The sequence below is a fragment of the Macrobrachium nipponense genome, chromosome 24 (genome assembly GCF_015104395.2).
Source record: "Macrobrachium nipponense isolate FS-2020 chromosome 24, ASM1510439v2, whole genome shotgun sequence".
Classification (NCBI taxonomy): domain Eukaryota; kingdom Metazoa; phylum Arthropoda; class Malacostraca; order Decapoda; family Palaemonidae; genus Macrobrachium; species Macrobrachium nipponense.
The window spans coordinates 79,127,310-79,146,731 of record NC_061091.1 but is presented as its reverse complement, the minus strand read 5'-3'; the positions used below and the strand labels follow the sequence as shown (position 1 = coordinate 79,146,731).

At 39.2% G+C, this 19,422-nt stretch overlaps 1 protein-coding gene across 1 annotated transcript; it reads right to left on the bottom strand.

Annotated features, from left to right (window-relative positions):
• Positions 1–16,354: 16,354 nt before the first annotated feature.
• On the bottom strand, positions 16,355–18,235 carry LOC135204575 (uncharacterized). The gene is made up of 2 exons (XM_064234731.1): positions 18,111–18,235; positions 16,355–16,747 (listed from the first exon to the last, which is right to left on the bottom strand). The coding sequence occupies exons 1-2, from the start codon at positions 18,117–18,119 to the stop codon at positions 16,364–16,366; spliced, it is 393 nt and encodes a 130-aa protein (XP_064090801.1). The 5' UTR covers positions 18,120–18,235; the 3' UTR covers positions 16,355–16,363.
• Positions 18,236–19,422: the final 1,187 nt, after the last annotated feature.

Below are 19,422 nucleotides of genomic sequence, written 5' to 3'. Positions count from 1 at the left end.
GGGGGGCAAAGCCCCCCGGCCAGGTAAGGACATGCAGACTTTAGGTTCGGCGGTTAGGTAAGGTTCCCTTGGGTTAGGGTAGCATTCACTGTTAAATCATACGTATTACTGGCCCCTGGCCCAGGGTAAAGGACGTGGAGACCTAACTTTGGTTAGGTTGGTTCCCTTGGTATTAGGTTAGCAATCACCTGTTAATTAAATACCTGATAACCTGGGGGGCTTCGCCCCCGGTCCAGGTTAAGGGCACGCGGCCTAAGTTTGGTTTAGGTTTTGGTTTGTTTGGTTACAATCACTTCAGTTGGGCCAGGTGACCACCCCCAAATTTCATTGCATATGAACGTATTTCTATTAGGCTAATTTAGCCCATATGTTTCGGTCTATCGAAATGTTTTGAGTAGGGGGACAGTGTTTAGTAGCCTAAGGCCGGGAGCCTTCCCTACAGTATTACTTTTAGTTGGCCACTAGTTTCATTCTGCTAGGGTTTTTTCGTGGTTTTTCTTGTTTCATTGTCGTCGTTTGGTTAGCCTAACAAACGAACGGGGAACGGGAATCTCCTACATTTAGTTGGTACGGGAGGCTCCTACAATTTTAGTTTATCACGCGTTTTCGTCTGCTAGGGTTTCGTGATTTTTTCGTGTTCATCTTGTCGTACGTTTGTGTTCTCCCCCCCAGCCGCCCATAAAACCCCGGTTTCCCAATAGGTCCCCCCCTTACCCTGTTTTCACATTAACTTTAATCCTAAACCAAAAACTCTGGTGTTCTCCCCGCCCCCACCCAAAAACCCCCGCTTCCCAAAAGGGGTCCCCCATATTACCGTTTTTAATAGGTTATTTTAGGGTTTTTCTGACCAATTCACCGCATGTTTTCAAACCTTGCTTGCGGCCCAAAACAAACCGTCCGCATCATTGCTTTTGTTTTTATTGGCTTTTGCACCGACCCGATTTCCTAGCAGAACGAAACCCGTGGGCAAACTAAACTAGTAAAGCGCTTCCTAATAATAAGAAATAATAATAATTAATAACAATAATAATAATAAAATAATAATTAATAAAATAATAATACCACCACACCATGGCTAATAGAATGCCTTTGAAAAATATATGGTCGGGGCAGAGGAAAAACACGTCAGCTTCCTCAAAAATACAAATGCGCCAATCTGGAATACAATAAACTTACCAAAGCTCTGGAATAAGACTAGCAGAAGGTTAATATCAGGAGAGGGATCTTCCAGGGCGACACACTTTCCCACACTACTCTTTCGTAGTAGCCATGACTTCCCAATGACAAAAGTACTTAAACAGAAGATGGATGCTCCGGGTACCCAACTCACAAGAAAAGAAGGCAACAGAATCTACCATCCTGATGTTCATGGAACGACATCAAGCTTTATTAAGGTGAAGAGCATCAAGGAAATAGATACCCTTCCAAGACCGATGTAAGGATTGTATCTGGGGACCATCAGGGATGGAGTTTGGAATAGGAAAATTAGAAAAAACGCCTTAGTCAAACAGTACAAAAACAAAAGGAACGTAACAAGGACTGAAGGGATAAAGCTACCAGAATGGGAGCAACATCAAACACATAGATAGAGCTGGAGGAATACAAATAAATACCGTTGGGAATAATGGATATAAAAACCAACCAAAGATGAGAAGGACACGATCATGGATAAAGGATAATTATTAGCAGGAGGAACTTCAAGGCGATTACTCCAAGTCAAAAACTCAACGCCGGAAATATGATAAAAGCCATAAAACATGGGCTAGTGCCAGTAAAAATAGAATACAGCGCAGGAATAGTGTGACAATGGACAAAGGCAGAACTCCGCAGCATATAGAACAGAAAACCAGGAAACATATGACAATAAACAAGCAAAGCTAACACCGACCCAAGAGCAAATAACCGGGACCAGACTATACATAACACGAAAGGAAGGAGGAAGGAGGACTACTAAGTATATGAGGACTGCGTCAAACAACAGAGTCACTGGGGCAAATATCTGAAAAATCCAGTGAAGATTGAGTGGGCCTAAAGAGTGCATGGGAAGAAGGACTAATAAAAGTTTAGACGAAAGACCCAGAAATAAAATAACAGGAGACAGGAGGGAAATGACAGTACAGAACAGAGGGACTGGCCACCAACAAACCAATGCAACGGACAATTTACATGAGACAGCACTAAAGAACTAGCCAGCGATGACACATGGCAATGGCTAACAAAGGGGAGAAGCTAAAGGAAGCGGAAACTGAAGGAATGATAACAGCGGCACCAAGATCAGGCCCTAAGAACCAGATATGTTCAATAAAGAACGCTAGACGGAAATGAACAATCTCTCACCCATGTGTTAAGAAGTGCAAATACGAAAAATGAAATCCATAAAACCACATACGCAAGCGTAATTGCCCGTGGCACTTGCACAGAACCAGTACAAAAAGAGGCAGTTGATTCAGTGGCAAAAGCCTTCCACTGGAGCCTGTGCAAGAAACATCAGCTACCTTGCAGTTAATAAAGTTGGTCAGCGAGCACCCGAAACCCTGAGGGAGTGGGATAGGAAAAACGATCACGCAAAGAATCCTCTGGGAACGGGATATGGTTTATCAGAACTGGATAGGTTTGAATAAACGTTGCAAACAGACCAGAACATGAACGTTTGATTGACAAAGTCAAGAAGAAAGTATCAACTCCATTTGATGTCGCAATACCATGGGACAAATACCAGAGTTGAAGAGAAAGAGAGGGAACAAAAAAATGGTATAAGTATCAAGATCTGAAAAATAGAAATTAAGAAGGATAATGGGAATATGCCAGTTGGGAAATTCATACCCTTAATCATTAGGAGCCATCGAGGCACGAGCCCAAGATCCCCTGAAAAGGAATCTAAGAAAAAACTTAGAGCTGAAGCTAGCTCCAGGGACGCATGCAGAAGAGTGTGAATCCTAAGAAACGGCGCACATTATAATAATAAAAAAGTGATTGGGACTCCTAAGGAAGGGGCAGGATGGCAACCCGGAACCCCACCACTATAAAATAAATACCTACTTCAGTCGGATTGGAGGACTGTGATAGAAGCAAAAAAACCATAATAATAATAATAATAATAATAACTAACTAATAATAAATAATAACAATCAAATTATTATTATTATTAAATTACTATTATTATTATTATTAAATTAATTATTAATTATTATTATTATTATAATTATTATTATTAATTTATTATTATAATTATTATTAATTATGGAAATAATGGCTACTTTCAAGCCGCGTTTATTCTGTAATAGAGGTTTCTCTCTATTCTTCTTATTACTAAGACTTTCTTTTCTTTGTACCTCAATGCTTGGCTATTAAAACGCCAAATGGTGGATTCATGTTCCAAAAACGTATTATCTTTTGTCAAATTAAATATATTATACAAAAATCTTCATACCACCAATCTTGGGATCTTAAGCCTAATTGACAAAAGATTGCAATTTGTTTTACTGGAATTTCTATGATATATATTATTGACAAATAACCCACTTTATTTTTTACATGAATTCACCCATTTGGCGTTTTAATAGCCAATTTGAATTACAGAAGAAAAGCCAAGTACTAAGAAGAATAGAGAACCTTCTATTATAAGCCAAATAAAACGCGGCGTGAAAATTAGCCCATTATTTTCAATGTGCTTTTTTTTTTTTCTTTTTTTCCGTTTTTCTACGACTTATAAATTTTTCGTTTTCCTTACTGGCTATCTCTGGACTCGCCAGGACTCGCTACTTATCGATCTTTATCTCCTACTAATGGGTACCATTACGGGTTTAAAGGGGGTTTTGTAAACCTTCGCCTGTTTCACCATTTCCTTTCCTTTTCCCAAATTTTCAAATCAACCATTTCACGTGCTAAATACCCATAAGAATCATAAATAAAAGGCTCCCACCTCAATATCCTTAAAAATCACCTTTCCACCCATCCAAAAAATTCAAATGACCTACGGCATGCTCTATGAGCAAGAAGCCCGTGCTGGCAATAAAAAGCCAGCTTAAATCCTAAACAACAACAACCCATTCCAAATCAGTTCACCGCTCAACCTTTCCTTGAAAATGAAAACCGAGATACGGTTGGGAAACGTTGGAATTCCATTACTAAGAAAATTTTGTTAATTCACTTTTTGTTATCATAACAAATTAAAATTTAGTATTTTTAAGAAAACATTTCTTTAACCAAGATGATTGAACATCGGCCAGCTATTATGCAAAATTATCAGCCCTGAATGAGAGAAAGAATAAGAAAGAAGAAATTGAAAAGACCACTATATTAAAATCAATTTCCACTGGGATGCTGCCTATCATCTTTTAACAAAATATTATTATTATTATTATTTATTATTATTATTATTAGTTACTAACAATTCAAATGAATCCACAATGCCAGTCGTTACCTTCCAGGCCTTTCCAGGAAGTGTTTGCTCGCACATGAATAAATGTCACGAGAAATAAAGTTAAAGAAAGCTGAACAGCCAAAGTCCTCAGAGACCAAAATGATAGAGGGATACATGCGAATGAGTCTTAAGGCTTTATTTTCAACATTCAGAAGCCGGTCTCAGTTGTTGCCAACCTTTGTAGGGGGGTAGGGCCGTTCAGTGCGCCTCACCTTATTGGCACTTAAGGTTCTTTATTTGCAGCGCCCCTTTCGTCCCTTAGCTGATTAAAACCCCTTTCAATTCCTTTATTTACTGTTCCTCCTTTTCAGTATTCTCTTCCTTACCATTTGACTTTCCACCTCCCTGACCCTGGCGAATTGTTTGTCAGCTGGACAACTGCCATGAAGTTTCTTCCCTCCTTTTAACAGATTTTCAAAACCCTTTTACGGTCAATTTCCGCTTTGGCGGGCCCTTAAATGGACCTCATCTACAGGGCATAAATTATCCGTTCTATTTCATGTTTTTTTCAATTGTGCCATAAATGCGGTTCGTTCAAAGTTATTAATACTACCATAATATAGTAATTTTTCTAATGGACATCCCAAATCAGTCTCTTGTTTGAACAACCAACCCACTGGAGAGGCGTTTATCCACCCACAAGGGTTTCACAGGAGCCCCAGTTGACAACCCTGAAGTCAATGTGTGGGGCCTGGGGTGAAATCCCCTGAGCAGGCAGAATAAAACAAATCAAAACAGCATTGAAAGCTGAATGCAACGTCGAAGCCAGTTTATGTCTTTTAACACTTCTAGAATTATTAGCAATCGGCAATGAAAATACAACTTGGATGTACAGAAAATTAATCCCACATTGTCAGGTACCTTCGGATGACTATACCTTTATCGTACCTTCAACAAGGTACAGAGAGGGCTCTCTTATAACAGGTCCATAACCACCACCCCTACTTACGAAACATTGAAGTTATAGGACGTCCATAGATACGAACGGAACCACGGTGACAAAGTTTCATATTCTTTGCTCTGCATGCCTATTCCTTTCTCTTAGAAGATTTTTTGCAGAGAAACCAGAAAAACGCGAGGAAGGGGAAGAAACTGTTCCGTTTAACATATCTTATCCTAATTAATCCCTACTTATTTTTGCCTTCCCTTTGAATTTTAACTTATGTGAATTAACTTATTATTGACATTTTCCGGTATTACCTCTATCCCTTGAAAAGTTATTTTAAGTATGCAACTTTGGCCAATAAGATGGCAATTGTTACTTTGTGGACTTCCCAATGGTCTGACGTTTGCTCCTGCGAAATTCTCTCCAAGTTCATAACATTGAAAAAATGGAAAAATGAGAACGTACATTTTGAACGTTTCATAAAATCTATATGCTCATTTTTTGTTCTTTAAACCATTCCCTAGCATACCAAAGTAATTCTTTACAATACTGCCATGATTTGAAAAATGTAGGAGGGAAAATAATAATTACCTGTCGGTGCACTGAATCTATATGTTTCATTTTTTTTTTTTTTTTTACCATTTCTAGTTTTTGTTTACCAAAGATTACTGAACTGTGTTTACAGGCTGTCGCCGCCTGTATAATCCTTTAATTGTCTTGTCCTGTCTGTGAGCAGTTGGACTTTAGGTCTTTTTTGTTTCTTAAGTGTACCCATGTTTTAATGCTTGTTTGGACAAAGGTTTACCTCATTCTTCCACGTGTGTTGGGATTCTAGGGTACTAATCTTATAATCCCCTACTTCTGTCATCTTAAACGACCTTTCCTGTATCCTCAATTTCCTTCATGTAAGTCAGTTTGTCTTGCTAGTAAAGGACGTCGAGTCCGAAAGAATTCTTGCAGAAACCCACCGTTGTTTTATCTTTCCCTTCGTAGGCTTATTACCTAAATATATATAAATATAATAATATAATATTATATATATATATATATAATTATTATATTAATATATATTATATTATAATAAAAGAAAGGAGGCCCATAATAAACGCAAAAGTATGGAGGAAGAAATACTATGATTCCCAGAGACTACTGTGTCTCTCTCCCCCTTCAGCAGTCTCTGAAATATTAGTAATATTTTTCTCTCTTATAAATTCTGGTTGTTTTTATGGGGCTTCATTTTATTAGATGGAATTTCTGTTGTAAACAGAACACCACACATACCACACACCACACACACACACACACCACCACACACCACACACACATATATATATATATATATATATATAATAATATATATATATTATTATATATATATATACATAGAAGTTATTCTTCCTCCATTGAGTACAATGTCAAGCGGACGTAAGGCATCCTATACCAAAAATACAGTTCGAATTGTGTATGATGGCAATGCGTCTTATATTGAAAAGCAGCTTTTTCAATTATCTGTTTTTATTCGGTACAAAGAAGATATTAATTGCCAGGTGGAAAATCAGCTGATTTTGAAAGGAGTTCAATGAAATCTTGGAAGGTCTTGAGGGTGCTGGGGGGGGGGGGGACGGGGATTCCAGTTTGAAAGATTTGCCTAAATTGCTGTAGCAGCGGTCCTGTTGTGGGAATTCGATATTCAGAATGATACCATACTAGTCCGTTCCCCATATCAACGGGAGAGAGTTTTACCTGCCCGCCCCAGTTGATGATGATGGATGCCAATGTTAGGGAAATTGATTGGTGATTGATGCCCAATTGAGGGCGGTACCTCCAATTGGCTCAGGGTCAAAGCCAAGGCCTCAGGGTCAGCCCAGGGCATAGGGTCAGCCAGGGCATAGGGACCGGGCAGTGCCCTGGTGGATCCCATGAGGGCGGCCAGAGCGACCATCAAGGAAAGAGCGATTGGAATCTGGAAGTACACAAAAATAGTCTTCAGGAAACTTCAGCAATAGATTTGACTTAAAACAGAAGAGATTAAAAGGGTGCTTTCACACCTTCTCTTGTTAAAACTTACCACAACAAAGACAAGTGCTGAATTTTACAAAAATTACCCAAAAGGACAGTAGCACAGAGAGACATACGCATCCTCAGACAGAGGACTTGTCTCTGACAGTGGCCAGAGTTTTTCAGTAAATCTCGATCCATGTATGTAGAATTCAAGATAGTAACTGACTTTACTTAATTCTCTGAATTGCTTCTGTCATACAAGTGCAATTTTAATAATGATGGTGATATGCGTAAGGGAAAAACGAGTCTGGATTGTTGTGGGAATTGCTTAGTTAGACGTTTTCAGTTTTTGCAACGAAGATGTTGAGTGTTCACTTGTTTAAAACTTTGTTACTCCTTGTACTGTTCATCTCTGTGGTCGAAGATTTCCAGTGGCTACTTATCAGAGGCTCTTAGTCAATTGTAACAATGTCCCCCTACCGTTCGTAGCAAGTTCTTATTTTGGAACCATGGGAGTAAAGTATTTAATAAAACTGCTCAGAACGAATCAGTATATCTTGATGAAAAGGGTCGAGAGTAATACAGACGCCTTGATTGTTACCTTGAATGGTAGTGATGTAACTCTTAAAATCCTCCATTAGATAGCACAGGTTTAGCTCCTCATTTCTGCAATAGCACGTCTCTATTTTCCATTGCAAGTCTTCAGAATTAAATTGTTGTCCTTTTTTATCTGTCGTAGTCGGTTTTGAGTGCCGTCCATTTCTCGAAATGGGTCATGGGTTCAATGTGACCTCATGATTGTTAATTTTACCCATTTCTTCTCATACATCTTCGTCTCCTTGATACATTCGTAGTTTTTTTTTTTTTTTTTTTTTGCGTGTACCATAGTCATTAAAGTTTCTGTTTCACTTCGATTCACTTTTTTGTTTTTCAATTCTAAATATCTGTGTTGCGATTCACTGTTTACTTTCTCCTTGTGGTGAGCTGTGCCTTAGTTTTCAATCACTGATGTATGTTCTTGAGTGCCTGCGTTTTGTTGTCGTTTGAGTAGCTTGCTCTTGTTTTGAGTGGGTCTGTTGTTTGTCGAGTGTTTGTGAGTCAGTGCTGAGGAGGAGGTGGTGTTTGTTGTTGTTTGGGCCTGTGTGAGTGTGTCCTCATAATTACAACCTTCTAGCTGTTGAGTAGAGATGCTCTAATACGATGTTTGCAATGTGTCTTCTTTGCATATGTGTATGTTATGTATAGCCAAGAGCTGAATTAAAGTATTGTCATATTATGAGTGACTTGTCACTGACAAAGACTTTTACACAGACTGCAATACCAATATACGTACCAACTTCATGTTGTTCCCTGAAAGCAGACTTTGTTTTTCCAATGTTTTGACGAGTCTCAGAACGATGGCCGTCTGACTGACTCGTCCCAGAAAGGGTCCTTATATGCAGGCGGCGTGATCCTCCGGATGAAGCCCCCCCAACGCCGCCCCCCTACTTCAAAAATTGGGGTGAGCCGGGAGCTGGATTCTAGGAAAAGTGGAAGGGGAAGTCCTTTTTTGGAAACGGTATTGGTAATTTAAAAAGTCGTATTACTAAAAAAAAAAAAAAAAAAAAAAAAAAGCTTAGAAGCCTGCCATCTATTACGGTTGAATTGTGGATACGTTATGGTTTTTGTGTTAATAAAAAAATCCAGGTTTTCGTGGAAGGAAATCGTCGTCCTTGGAAAAATGAACTAAGTAAACACTCAAAGTTTAATGCTTTGGATGATCTGCCGAGAACCTGCTTTTGGGATCAATGCAAAATTGATCGTACGAATCTGAGAGAACAAGTTTCCAAATCCTCTGAGAAAGGGGCATTCTGTCACGAAATGCCACGCAGTCAAGCGAACTAAATGACCCTACGATTACCTGCCATTAGCCATCTTAATTTCGTTATTATTCATCACGAACAGACCTCATCCTATTAGCATCAGCCATCCCCATCAGAGCCTCTTATGAAATTCGTCAGGCGTCATTTCCTGTCATCTAATGGATGGAGATAGTTCCTCTGTTGTCGCCTGCTGTTCTAATGGACCCTCTTCCTCTTCGTTTGCAAGCCCACCCAAAAGTGCTGGAAGACAGAACATTTCGAATGATAATCTTTTAAACCTTATATTGCATAGCCACAGTGAAGCTTTCAGATGTTATGAACTATTTGAGCTACAAACTCGCTGAGTATAAACTACCAGGGCTTGATGGGTACTTTTGCATTGCAAGACCGTTGAGAGATTATTATTATTATTATCATTATTATTCTTCTTATTATCATTATTATTATATTTTATTATTAATTATTATTTTTTTTGTTTTTATTATTTTTTTTTTTTTTTTTTTTTTTTTTTTTTTTTTTTTTTTTACTCTATCACAGTCCTCCAATTCGACTGGGTGGTATTTATAGTGTGGGGTTCCGGGTTGCATCCTGCCTCCTTAGGAGTCCATCACTTTTCTTACTATGTGTGCCGTTTCTAGGATCACACTCCTTCTGCATGAGTCCTGGAGCTACTTCAGCCTCTAGTTTTTTCTAGATTCCTTTTCAGGGATCTTGGGATCGTGCCTAGTGCTCCTATGATTATGGGTACGATTTCCACTGGCATATCCCATATCCTTCTTATTTTCTATTTTCAGATCTTGATACTTATCCATTTTTTCCCTCTCTTTCTCTTCAACTCTGGTGTCCCATGGTATTGCGACATCAATGAGTGATACTTTCTTCTTGACTTTGTCAATCAACGTCACGTCTGGTCTATTTGCACGTATCACCCTATCTGTTCTGATACCATAGTCCCAGAGGATCTTTGCCTGATCGTTTTCTATCACTCCTTCAGGTTGGTGCTCGTACCACTTATTACTGCAAGGTAGCTGATGTTTCTTGCACAGGCTCCAGTGGAGGGCTTTTGCCACTGAATCATGCCTCTTTTTGTACTGGTTCTGTGCAAGTGCCGGGCATTCGCTTGCTATGTGGTTTATGGTTTCATTTTTCGTATTGCACTTCCTACATATGGGAGAGATGTTATTTCCGTCTATCGTTCTTTGAATATATCTGGTTCTTAGGGCCTGATCTTGTGTCGCTGTTATCATTCCTTCAGTTTCCTTCTTTAGCTTTAGCTGGCTTGTTCTTTAGTCTGTCTTATGTATTGTCCGTGCATTGGTTTGTTGTGCCAGTCCTCTGTTCTGTCTGTCATTCTCCTGTCTCTGTATATTTCTGGGTCTTCGTCTACTTTTATTAGTCCTTCCCATGCACTCTTTAGCCACTCGTCTTCACTGGTTTTCAGATATTGCCCCAGTGCTCTGTTCTCAATGTTGACGCAGTCCTCTATACTAGTAGTCTCCCTCCTTCCTTTCGTGTTATGTATAGTCCTGTCCGTATTTGCTCTTGGGTGTAGTGCTTTGTGTATTGTCATATGTTTTCCTGGTTTTCTGATAACTATGCTGCGGAGTTCTGCCTTCGTCCATTCCACTATTCCTGCGCTGTATCTGATTACTGGCACTGCCCATTGTTGTTTATGGCTTTCATCATATTTCCGCCGTTGAGTTTTGACTTGAGTATCGCCTTGAGTCTCTGCATATATTCTTTCCTGATCGTGTCCTTCATCTCTTGGTGTTTTATATCCCCTCCTTCCATTATTCCCAGGTATTTGTATCCTGTCTCATCGATGTGTTTGATGTTGCTCCCATCTGGTAGCTTATCCCTTCAGCTCTCGTTACTTTGCCTTTTTGTATGTGACTAAGGCACATTTTCTATTCCAAACTCCATCCTGATGTCCCCAGATACAATCCTTATAGTCTGGATTAGGGTATCTATTTCCTTGATGCTCTTACCATACAGCTTGATGTCGTCCATGAACATCAGATGGTTGATTCTGTTTGCCTCTTTTCTTGAGTTGGTACCCGGCATCCATCTTCTGTAGTACTTTTTGTCATGGGAATCATGGCTACTACGGAAGGAGTAGTGGGGACAGTGAGTCGCCCTGGAAGATCCCTCTCCTGATTAACCTTCTGCTAGTCTTATTGCAGAGCTTGTAAGTATTGTATCCAGTTTTTGCGCAATTGTATTTTGAGGAAGCCTGATGGTGTTTTCCTCTGCCCCATATATTTTCAGGCATTCTATTAGCCATGTGTGTGGTATCATGTCGAAGGCTTTCTTATAGTCTATCCATGCCATGCTTAGGTTGGTTTTCCTTCTCCTACTGTTCTTCATTACCATTTTGTCTATCAGGAGCTGGTCTTTTGTGCCCCTACACTTCCTTCTGCAGCCTTTCTGTTGGTGGGGGATGGTGTTTGTCTCCTCTAGGTAGTTATATAGCCTTTCACTGATGATTACCTGTTAGTAACTTCCACATTATTGGTAGGCAGGTGATAGGCCTGTAGTTTCTGGCTATATTTCCCTTACTCTTGTCTTTTTGTACTAAGGATGTTCTTCCTGTGGTCATCCATTTGGGTGCTTGGTGATTTGAGATACAATGCTGGAGTTGTTCTGCTATTCGTGGGTGTAGGGCCTTGAAGTTTTTCAGACAGTATCCATGGACTTCATCTGACCTGGGGCTTTCCAGTTTGGCATTTTCTTTAGTTGGTGTCTGACTGTGTCTGTCGTGATCTCTGTGAATCTTTGTTTTATTCTCCCTGTTTCTTCTTCCTTGACTTCCTGGAGCCATGTTGCATGTTTGTTGTGTGATACGGATTGCTCCATATGTTTTCCCAGAGTCTCTTACTTGGTTCGGCTTCAGGAATTTCTGGGTGGTTGTCTTCCCTCTTAGTTGGCTGTATAGTCTTTTCTGGTTGGTTCCGAATAGTTTGTTCTGTTGGTATCCCTTATTCCTGTTCGTGTACCGTTGGATCTTATGTGCTTTGGCCTTAAGCCTCTGTTTTACATCTTCTATTGTGTTGTTTAGTCCCTCTCTTGTACTTTGTATTTCTCGTTGAGTTCCTCCCTTGTTTTCTTGCTTCTTAGCCTTTTTTTCTGCCATCTCTTTCAGTTTACTCAAGTCAGATCTCATCACCATGATTTGCTTTTCCAGGCGCCTTTTCCAAGGAGGTTTGCTGTTTTGGTTTCTGTTTGGGTTGGTTGTGCTGGTGGTGTTGTGTTCGAATCCCCATCAGTTTCTGCTACTAATCTTGCTCCTGCATATGTCAAGTTATTTGTTTCTGTTATACTGGTGGTGTGTATTATGCCCATTATTTCATTGACCTCACTTGTTTTCTCCCTTAATTTCTTGTTGTTGGTAAGTCTTTTTACATGGGGGAGGGGGATCTTTGTTCTCTCTGTATCTGGCTCCATCCATTGTCTAATCTTTTCTACCCATTCCGTCCTCTCTGTTACTTCGTCGGTGTTTCTTCGTGTGTCGATGTTTGATACCTCATCCTCCCTGTCGTCTTCTGTGGCATTGTCTCTCAGTTCGTCTTCGTGTAATTCGTTGTCGTGTTATTATTATTATTATTATTATTATTATTATTATTATTATTATTATTATTATTATTATTATTATTGTTGTTGTTGTTGTTGTTGTTAAGAAATTCAGTCTCGTGATAACAAATTGTTAAAAATTATCCACAACCATATATCATATATTTCTATGTAAAAATAGAACAAAGACCTTCGAACACCAGAACAGTGTTCTTCATCAGTGTAACGTTACACTGATTAGGAACACCATTCAGATGTTCGAAAGTCTTTGCTCTATCTTTACATAGAAATATAGTTCTAATATGTGGTTTTGGATATTTTTTTTACAATTATAATTATTATTATTATTATTTTTATTTTTTTTTTTGCTCTATCACAGTCCTCCAATTCGACTGGGTGGTATTTTATAGTGTGGGGTTCCGGGTTGCATCCTGCCTCCTCAAGAGTCCATCACTTTTCTTACTATGTGCGCCGTTTCTAGGATCACACTCTTCTGCATGAGTCCTGGAGCTGCTTCAGCCTCTAGTTTTTCTAGATTCCTTTTCAGGGAGCTTGGGATTGTGCCTAGTGCTCCTGTGATTAAGGGTACGATTTCCACTGGCATATTCCATATCCTTCTTATTTTCTATTTTCAGATCTTGATACTTATACATTTTTTCCCTCTCTTTCTCTTCAACTCTGGTGTCCCATGGTATTGCTACAATCAATGAGTGATACTTTCTTCTTGATTTTGTCAATCAACGTCACGTCTGGTCTATTTGCACGTATCACACTATCTGTTCTGATACTATAGTCCCAGAGGAACTTTGCCTGATCATTTTCTTACTCACTCCTTCAGGTTGGTGTTCGTACCACTTATTACTGCAAGGTAGCTGATGTTTCTTGCACAGGCTCCAGTGGAGGGCTTTTGCCACTGAATCAATGCCTCTTTTTGTACTGGTTCTGTGCAAGTGCCGGACATTCGCTTGCTATGTGGTTTATGGTTTCATTTTTCATATTGCACTTCTACATATGGGAGAGATGTTATTTCCGTCAATCGTTCTTTGAACATATCTGTTCTTAGGTCCTGATCTTGTGCCGCTGTTATCATTCCTTCAGCTCTCCCCTCTGTAGCCATTGCCACGTGTCATTGCTGGCTAGTTCTTAAGTCTGTCTCATGTATTGTCCGTGCATTGGTTTGTTGTGCCAGTCCTCTGTTCTGGTTGTCATTCTCCTGTCTCTGTATATTTGTGGGTCTTCGTCTACTTTATTAGTCCTTCCTTCCCATTGCACTCTTTAGACCACTCGTCTTCACTGGTTTTTCAGATATGCCCAGTGCTCTGTTCTCATGTTCACGCAGTCCTCTATGATTAGTAGTCCTCTCCCTCCTTCCTTTCGTGTTATGTATAGTCTGTCCGTATTTGCTCTTGGGTGTAATGCTTTGTTTATTGTCATATGTTTTCCTGGTTTTCTGATCTATGGTGCGGAATTCTGCCTTCGTCCATTCCACTACTCCTGCGCTGTATCTGATTACTGGTACTGCCCATGTGTTTATGGCTTTTATCATATTTCCGCGTTGAGTTTTGACTTGAGTATCGCCTTGAGTCTCTGCATATATTCTTTCCTGATCGTGTCCTTCATCTCTTGGTGTTTTATACCTCCCCTCCTTCCATTATTCCCAGGTATTTGTAGTTCCTGTCTCATCTATGTGTTTGATGTTGCTCCCATCTGGTAGCTTTATCCCTTCAGTTCTTGTTACTTTACCCTTTTGTATGTTGACTAAGGCGCATTGTTCTATTCCAAACTCCATCCTGATGTCCCCAGATACAATCCTTACAGTCTGGATTAGGGTATCTATTTCCTTGATGCTCTTACCATACAGCTTGATATCGTCTAATGAACAACCTCAGATGGTTAATTCTGTTGCCTCTTTTTTCTTGAGTTGGTACCCGGCATCCATCTTCTGTAGTACTTTTGTCATGGGAATCATGGCTACTACGAAGAGTAGTGGGGACAGTGAGTCACCCGGTGATCATCTCCTGATATTAACCTGTGCTAGTCTTATTGCAGAGCTTGTAAGTATTGTATTCCAGTTGCACATTGTATTTTTGAGGAAGCTGATGGTGTTTTCCTCTGCCCCATATATTTTCAGGCATTCTATTAGCCATGTGTGTGGTATCATGTCGAAGGCTTTCTTATAGTCTATCCATGCCATGCTTAGGTTGGTTTTATTATTATTATTATTATTTATTATTATTATTATTATTATTATTATTATTTATTATTATTATTATTACTTATTATTATTATTATGTTACTAACAATGCAAATGAATCACAACGCCAGTCTCTCCCATCCCTTTCCAGAAGTATTTGCTCTCACATGAATAAATGTCACAAGATAAAGTTAAAGAGGCTGAACAGCAAAGTCCTCAGAGACCAAAGAGGTAGGGATATATGAAGAGTCTAAGGCTTTATCAGCATCAGAGCTGTCTCAGTATGCCAACCTTTGTAGGGGGGGTAGGGCCGTCAGTGCGCCTCACTTATTGCATTTGTCGACATTACTAAGGTTCTTTGCAGCGCCCCTTCGTCCCTTAGCTGATAAAACCCATTTCATTCCTTTTACTTTCCTCCTTTCGTATTCTCTTCCTTCCATTTGACTTTTCCACCCTGACCTGGCAATTGTTTGTCACGAACTACTATGAAGTTCTCCTTTTACAAATTTCAAAACCCTTTTAAGGTCAATTTATCCAATTTATCCGGTGGTTGTTTTCACTTAAATGAGTGAATATAGCATTACATGTTTGCACAGTTTTGACAGAATATTTATGCTGTTTCAATCTTACTTCTAATATGTTTTGTGAATAAGTTTTTGTTTACCAAAGATCTGAATGTGGTCAGCTGTCGCCCTGTATAATCATTTAATTGTCTTGCCCCTGTCTGTGAGCAGTTGGACTTAATCTTTTTGTTCTTAAAGTGTACCCATGTTTATGCTTGTTTGGAAAGGTTACTCATTCTCCAGGTGTGTTGGATTCTAGGTACTAATCTCCTTATAATCCCTATCTGTCACTTAAACGACCTTTCCGTATCCTCAATTTCTCATGTATCCTCAATCTGTAGTCATTTTGTCTGCTTGTAAAGGACGTTGAGTCGAAATATCTTGCAGAGAGTCCGTTGTTTATCTTTCCTAAATGGCTTATACCTATTATATATATATATATATATATATATATAATATATATATATATATATATATATATATATTAGAGCCCATGTAAACGCTAAAATATAGAGAGAAAATACTATATTTCAGAGACTGCTGTGTCTCTCTCTTCAGTAGTCTCTGAAATTTAGTATTTTCTCTCTATATTATTCTGGCGTTTTTATGGAATTCTGTTGTAACAGAAAACAACACACACACACACACACACATACACACACACACACACACACACACACACACACACACACATATATATATATATATATATATATATATATATATATATATATATATATATATATATATCGTATCTTCTTCACTGAATAATGTCGAGGACGTAGGCATTCTATCCAAAAACACAGTGGTATTATATATGATGCAATGCGTTTTATATTGAAAAGCAGCTTTTTTCATTACTGTTTATTCGGAACAAGATAATTCCAGGTTAAGAATCAGCTGATTTTGAACGGAGTAAAAGAAATCTGGAAGGTCTTGAGGTGCTGGAGGATTCCAGTTGAAGATTCCTAATTTTGCAGCAGCGTCTGTTGAGGGAATTCGATTCGATGTCCATCTGTCGTCCCATCTCACGGGAGGGAGTTTACCTGCCCCAGTGATGATGATGATGCCAATGTGGGAAATGATGGTGATGATGCCAATGTGGGCGGTACCTACCATGCTCAGGTCAGCCAAGGCCTCAGGGTCAGCCCAGGGCATAGGGTCAGCCAGAGCGTAGGGACCGGGCAGTGCCCTGGTGGATCCCATGAGGGCGGCCAGGGCGACCATCAAGGAAAGAGCGACTGGAATCTGGAAGTACACAAAAATAGTCTTCAGGAAACTTCAGCAATAGATTTGACTTGAAAACAGAAGAGATTAAAAGAGTACTTTCACACCTTTTCTTGTTAAAACTTACCACAACAAAGACAAGTGCTGAATTTTACAAAAAATTACCCAAAAGGACAGTAACACAGACAGACGTATTTGTCCTTATGACAGAGGACGTGACTGTCATTGACAGTGGCTAAGAGCTTTTTCAGTAAATTTCGACCCATATATAGGTAGGCAATGCGTGATAGTAACTGATTTTCGTTGATTCTCTGAATTGCTTCTGTCATACAAGTGCAATTTTAATAATGATGGTGATATGCGTACGGGAAAAAACGAATCTGCATTGTTGTGGGATTTGCTTAGTTAGACGTTTTCAGTTTTTTGCAACGAAGATGTTGAGTGTTCACTTGTTTAAAACTTTGTTACTCCTTGTACTGTTCATCTCTGTGGTCGAAGATTTCCAGTGGCTACTTATCAGAGGCTTTTAGTCAATTGTAACAATGTCCTCTTCGTAGCAGTTCTTATTTGGAACCATGGGATTAAAGTATTTAATAAAACTGCTGAGAACGAATCAGTATATCTTGATGAAAAGGGTCGAGAGTAATACAGACGCCTTGATTGTTATCTTGAATGTAACTCTTAAAATCCTCCATTAGATAGCACTGGTTTAGCTCCTCATTTCTGCAATAGCACGTCTCTATTTTCCATTGCAAGTCTTCAGAATTAAATTGTTGTCCTTTTTTATCTGTCGTAGTCGGTTTTGAGTGCCGTCCATTTCTCGAAATGGGTCATGGGTTCACTGTGACCTCATGATTGTTAATTTTACCCATTTCTTCTTATACATCTTCGTCTCCTTTCATACATCCGTAGTTTTTTTTTTTTTTTTCGTGTACCATAGTCATTAAAGTTTCTGTTTCACTTCGATTAACCTTTTTGTTTTTCAATTCTAAATATCTATGTTGCGATTCACTCTTTACTTTCTCCTTGTGGTGAGCTGTGCCTTAGCTTTCAATCACTGATGTATGTTCTTTAGTGCGTGCGTTTTGTTGTCGTTTGAGTAGCTTGCTCTGTTTTGAGTGGGTCTGTTGTTTGTCGAGTGTTTGTGAGTCAGTGCTGAGGAGGAGGTGGTGTTTGTTGTTGTTTGGGCCTGTGTGAGTGTGTCCTCATAATTACTACCTTCTAGCTGTTGAGTAGAGATGCTCTAATACGATGTTTGCAATGTGTCTTCTTTGCATATGTGTATGTTGTGTATAGCCAAGAGCTGAATTAAAGTATTGTCATATTATAAGTGACTTGTCACTGACAAATACTTTTACACAGACTGCAATACCAATATACGTACCAACTTCATGTTGTTCCCTGAAAGCAGACTTTGTTTTTCCAATGTTTTGACGAGTCTCAGAACGATGGCCGTCTGACTGACTCGTCCCAGAAAGGGTCCTTATATGCAGGCGGCGTGAGGCTCCGGATGAAGCCCCCAACCGCCGCCCCCCTACTTCAAAAATTGGGGTGAGCCGGGGAGCTAGGGATTCTAGGAAAAGTGGAAGGGAAGTCCTTTTTTTGGAAACGGTATTGGTAATTTAAAAAGTCGTATTACTAAAAAAGAAAAAAAAAAAAAAATAAACAAAAAAAAAAAAAAAAAAAAAAAAAAAAAAAGCTTGGAAGCCTGCCATCTATTACGGTTGAATTGTGGATACGTTATGGTTTTTGTGTTAATAATAAATCCAGTTTTCGTGGAAGGAAATCGTGCGTCCTTGGAAAAATTAATAAGTAAACACTCAAAGTTGAATGCTTTTGGATGATCTGCCGAGAACCTGCTTTTGGGATCAATGCAAAATTGATCGTACGAATCTGAGAGAACAAGTTTCCAAATCCTCTGAGAAAGGGGCATTCTGTCACGAAATGCCACGCAGTCAAGCGAACTAAATGACCCTACGATTACCTGCCATTAGCCATCTTAATTTCGTTATTATTCATCACGAACAGACCTCATCCTATTAGCATCAGCCATCCCATCAGAGCCTCTTATGAAATCCGACAGGCGTTATTTCCTGTCACCTGATGGATGGAGATAGTTCCTCTGTTGTCGCCTGCTGTTCTAATGGACCTTCTTCCTCTTCGTTTACAAGCCCACCCAAAAGTGCTGGGAGCCAGAACATTTCGAATTATAATCTTTTAAACTTTATATTGCATAGCCACAGTGAAGTTATCAGATGCAATGAACTATCTGAGCTACAAACTCGTTGGAGTATAAACTACCAGGGCTGAAGGGTATTTCTTTTGCATTTGCAAGACCGTGAGAGATTATTATTATTATTATTATCATTATTATTATTATTATTATTATTATTATTATTATTATTATTATTTCGGAAGGACCCCCTCTCGTAAGCATGTTTTGTTAAAAATGACTGCTACTTCAGCACTATTAATCTTGTAAAGAGTCTTCTCTATCTTTCTGATGACGGCTTTCTCGTTGTTGCTTAGACTGGCGAGCAACGCACCAAAGGGAATGGTAAATTCGGTTGAGTCATTTGATTTATTATTACTTATACAATTCTCTCTCTCTCTCTCTCTCTCTCTCTCATTCCTCTCTCTCTCCTCTCTCTCTCTCTCCAACGCGACGTTTCCTCCTGATCGACAGGACATCATCA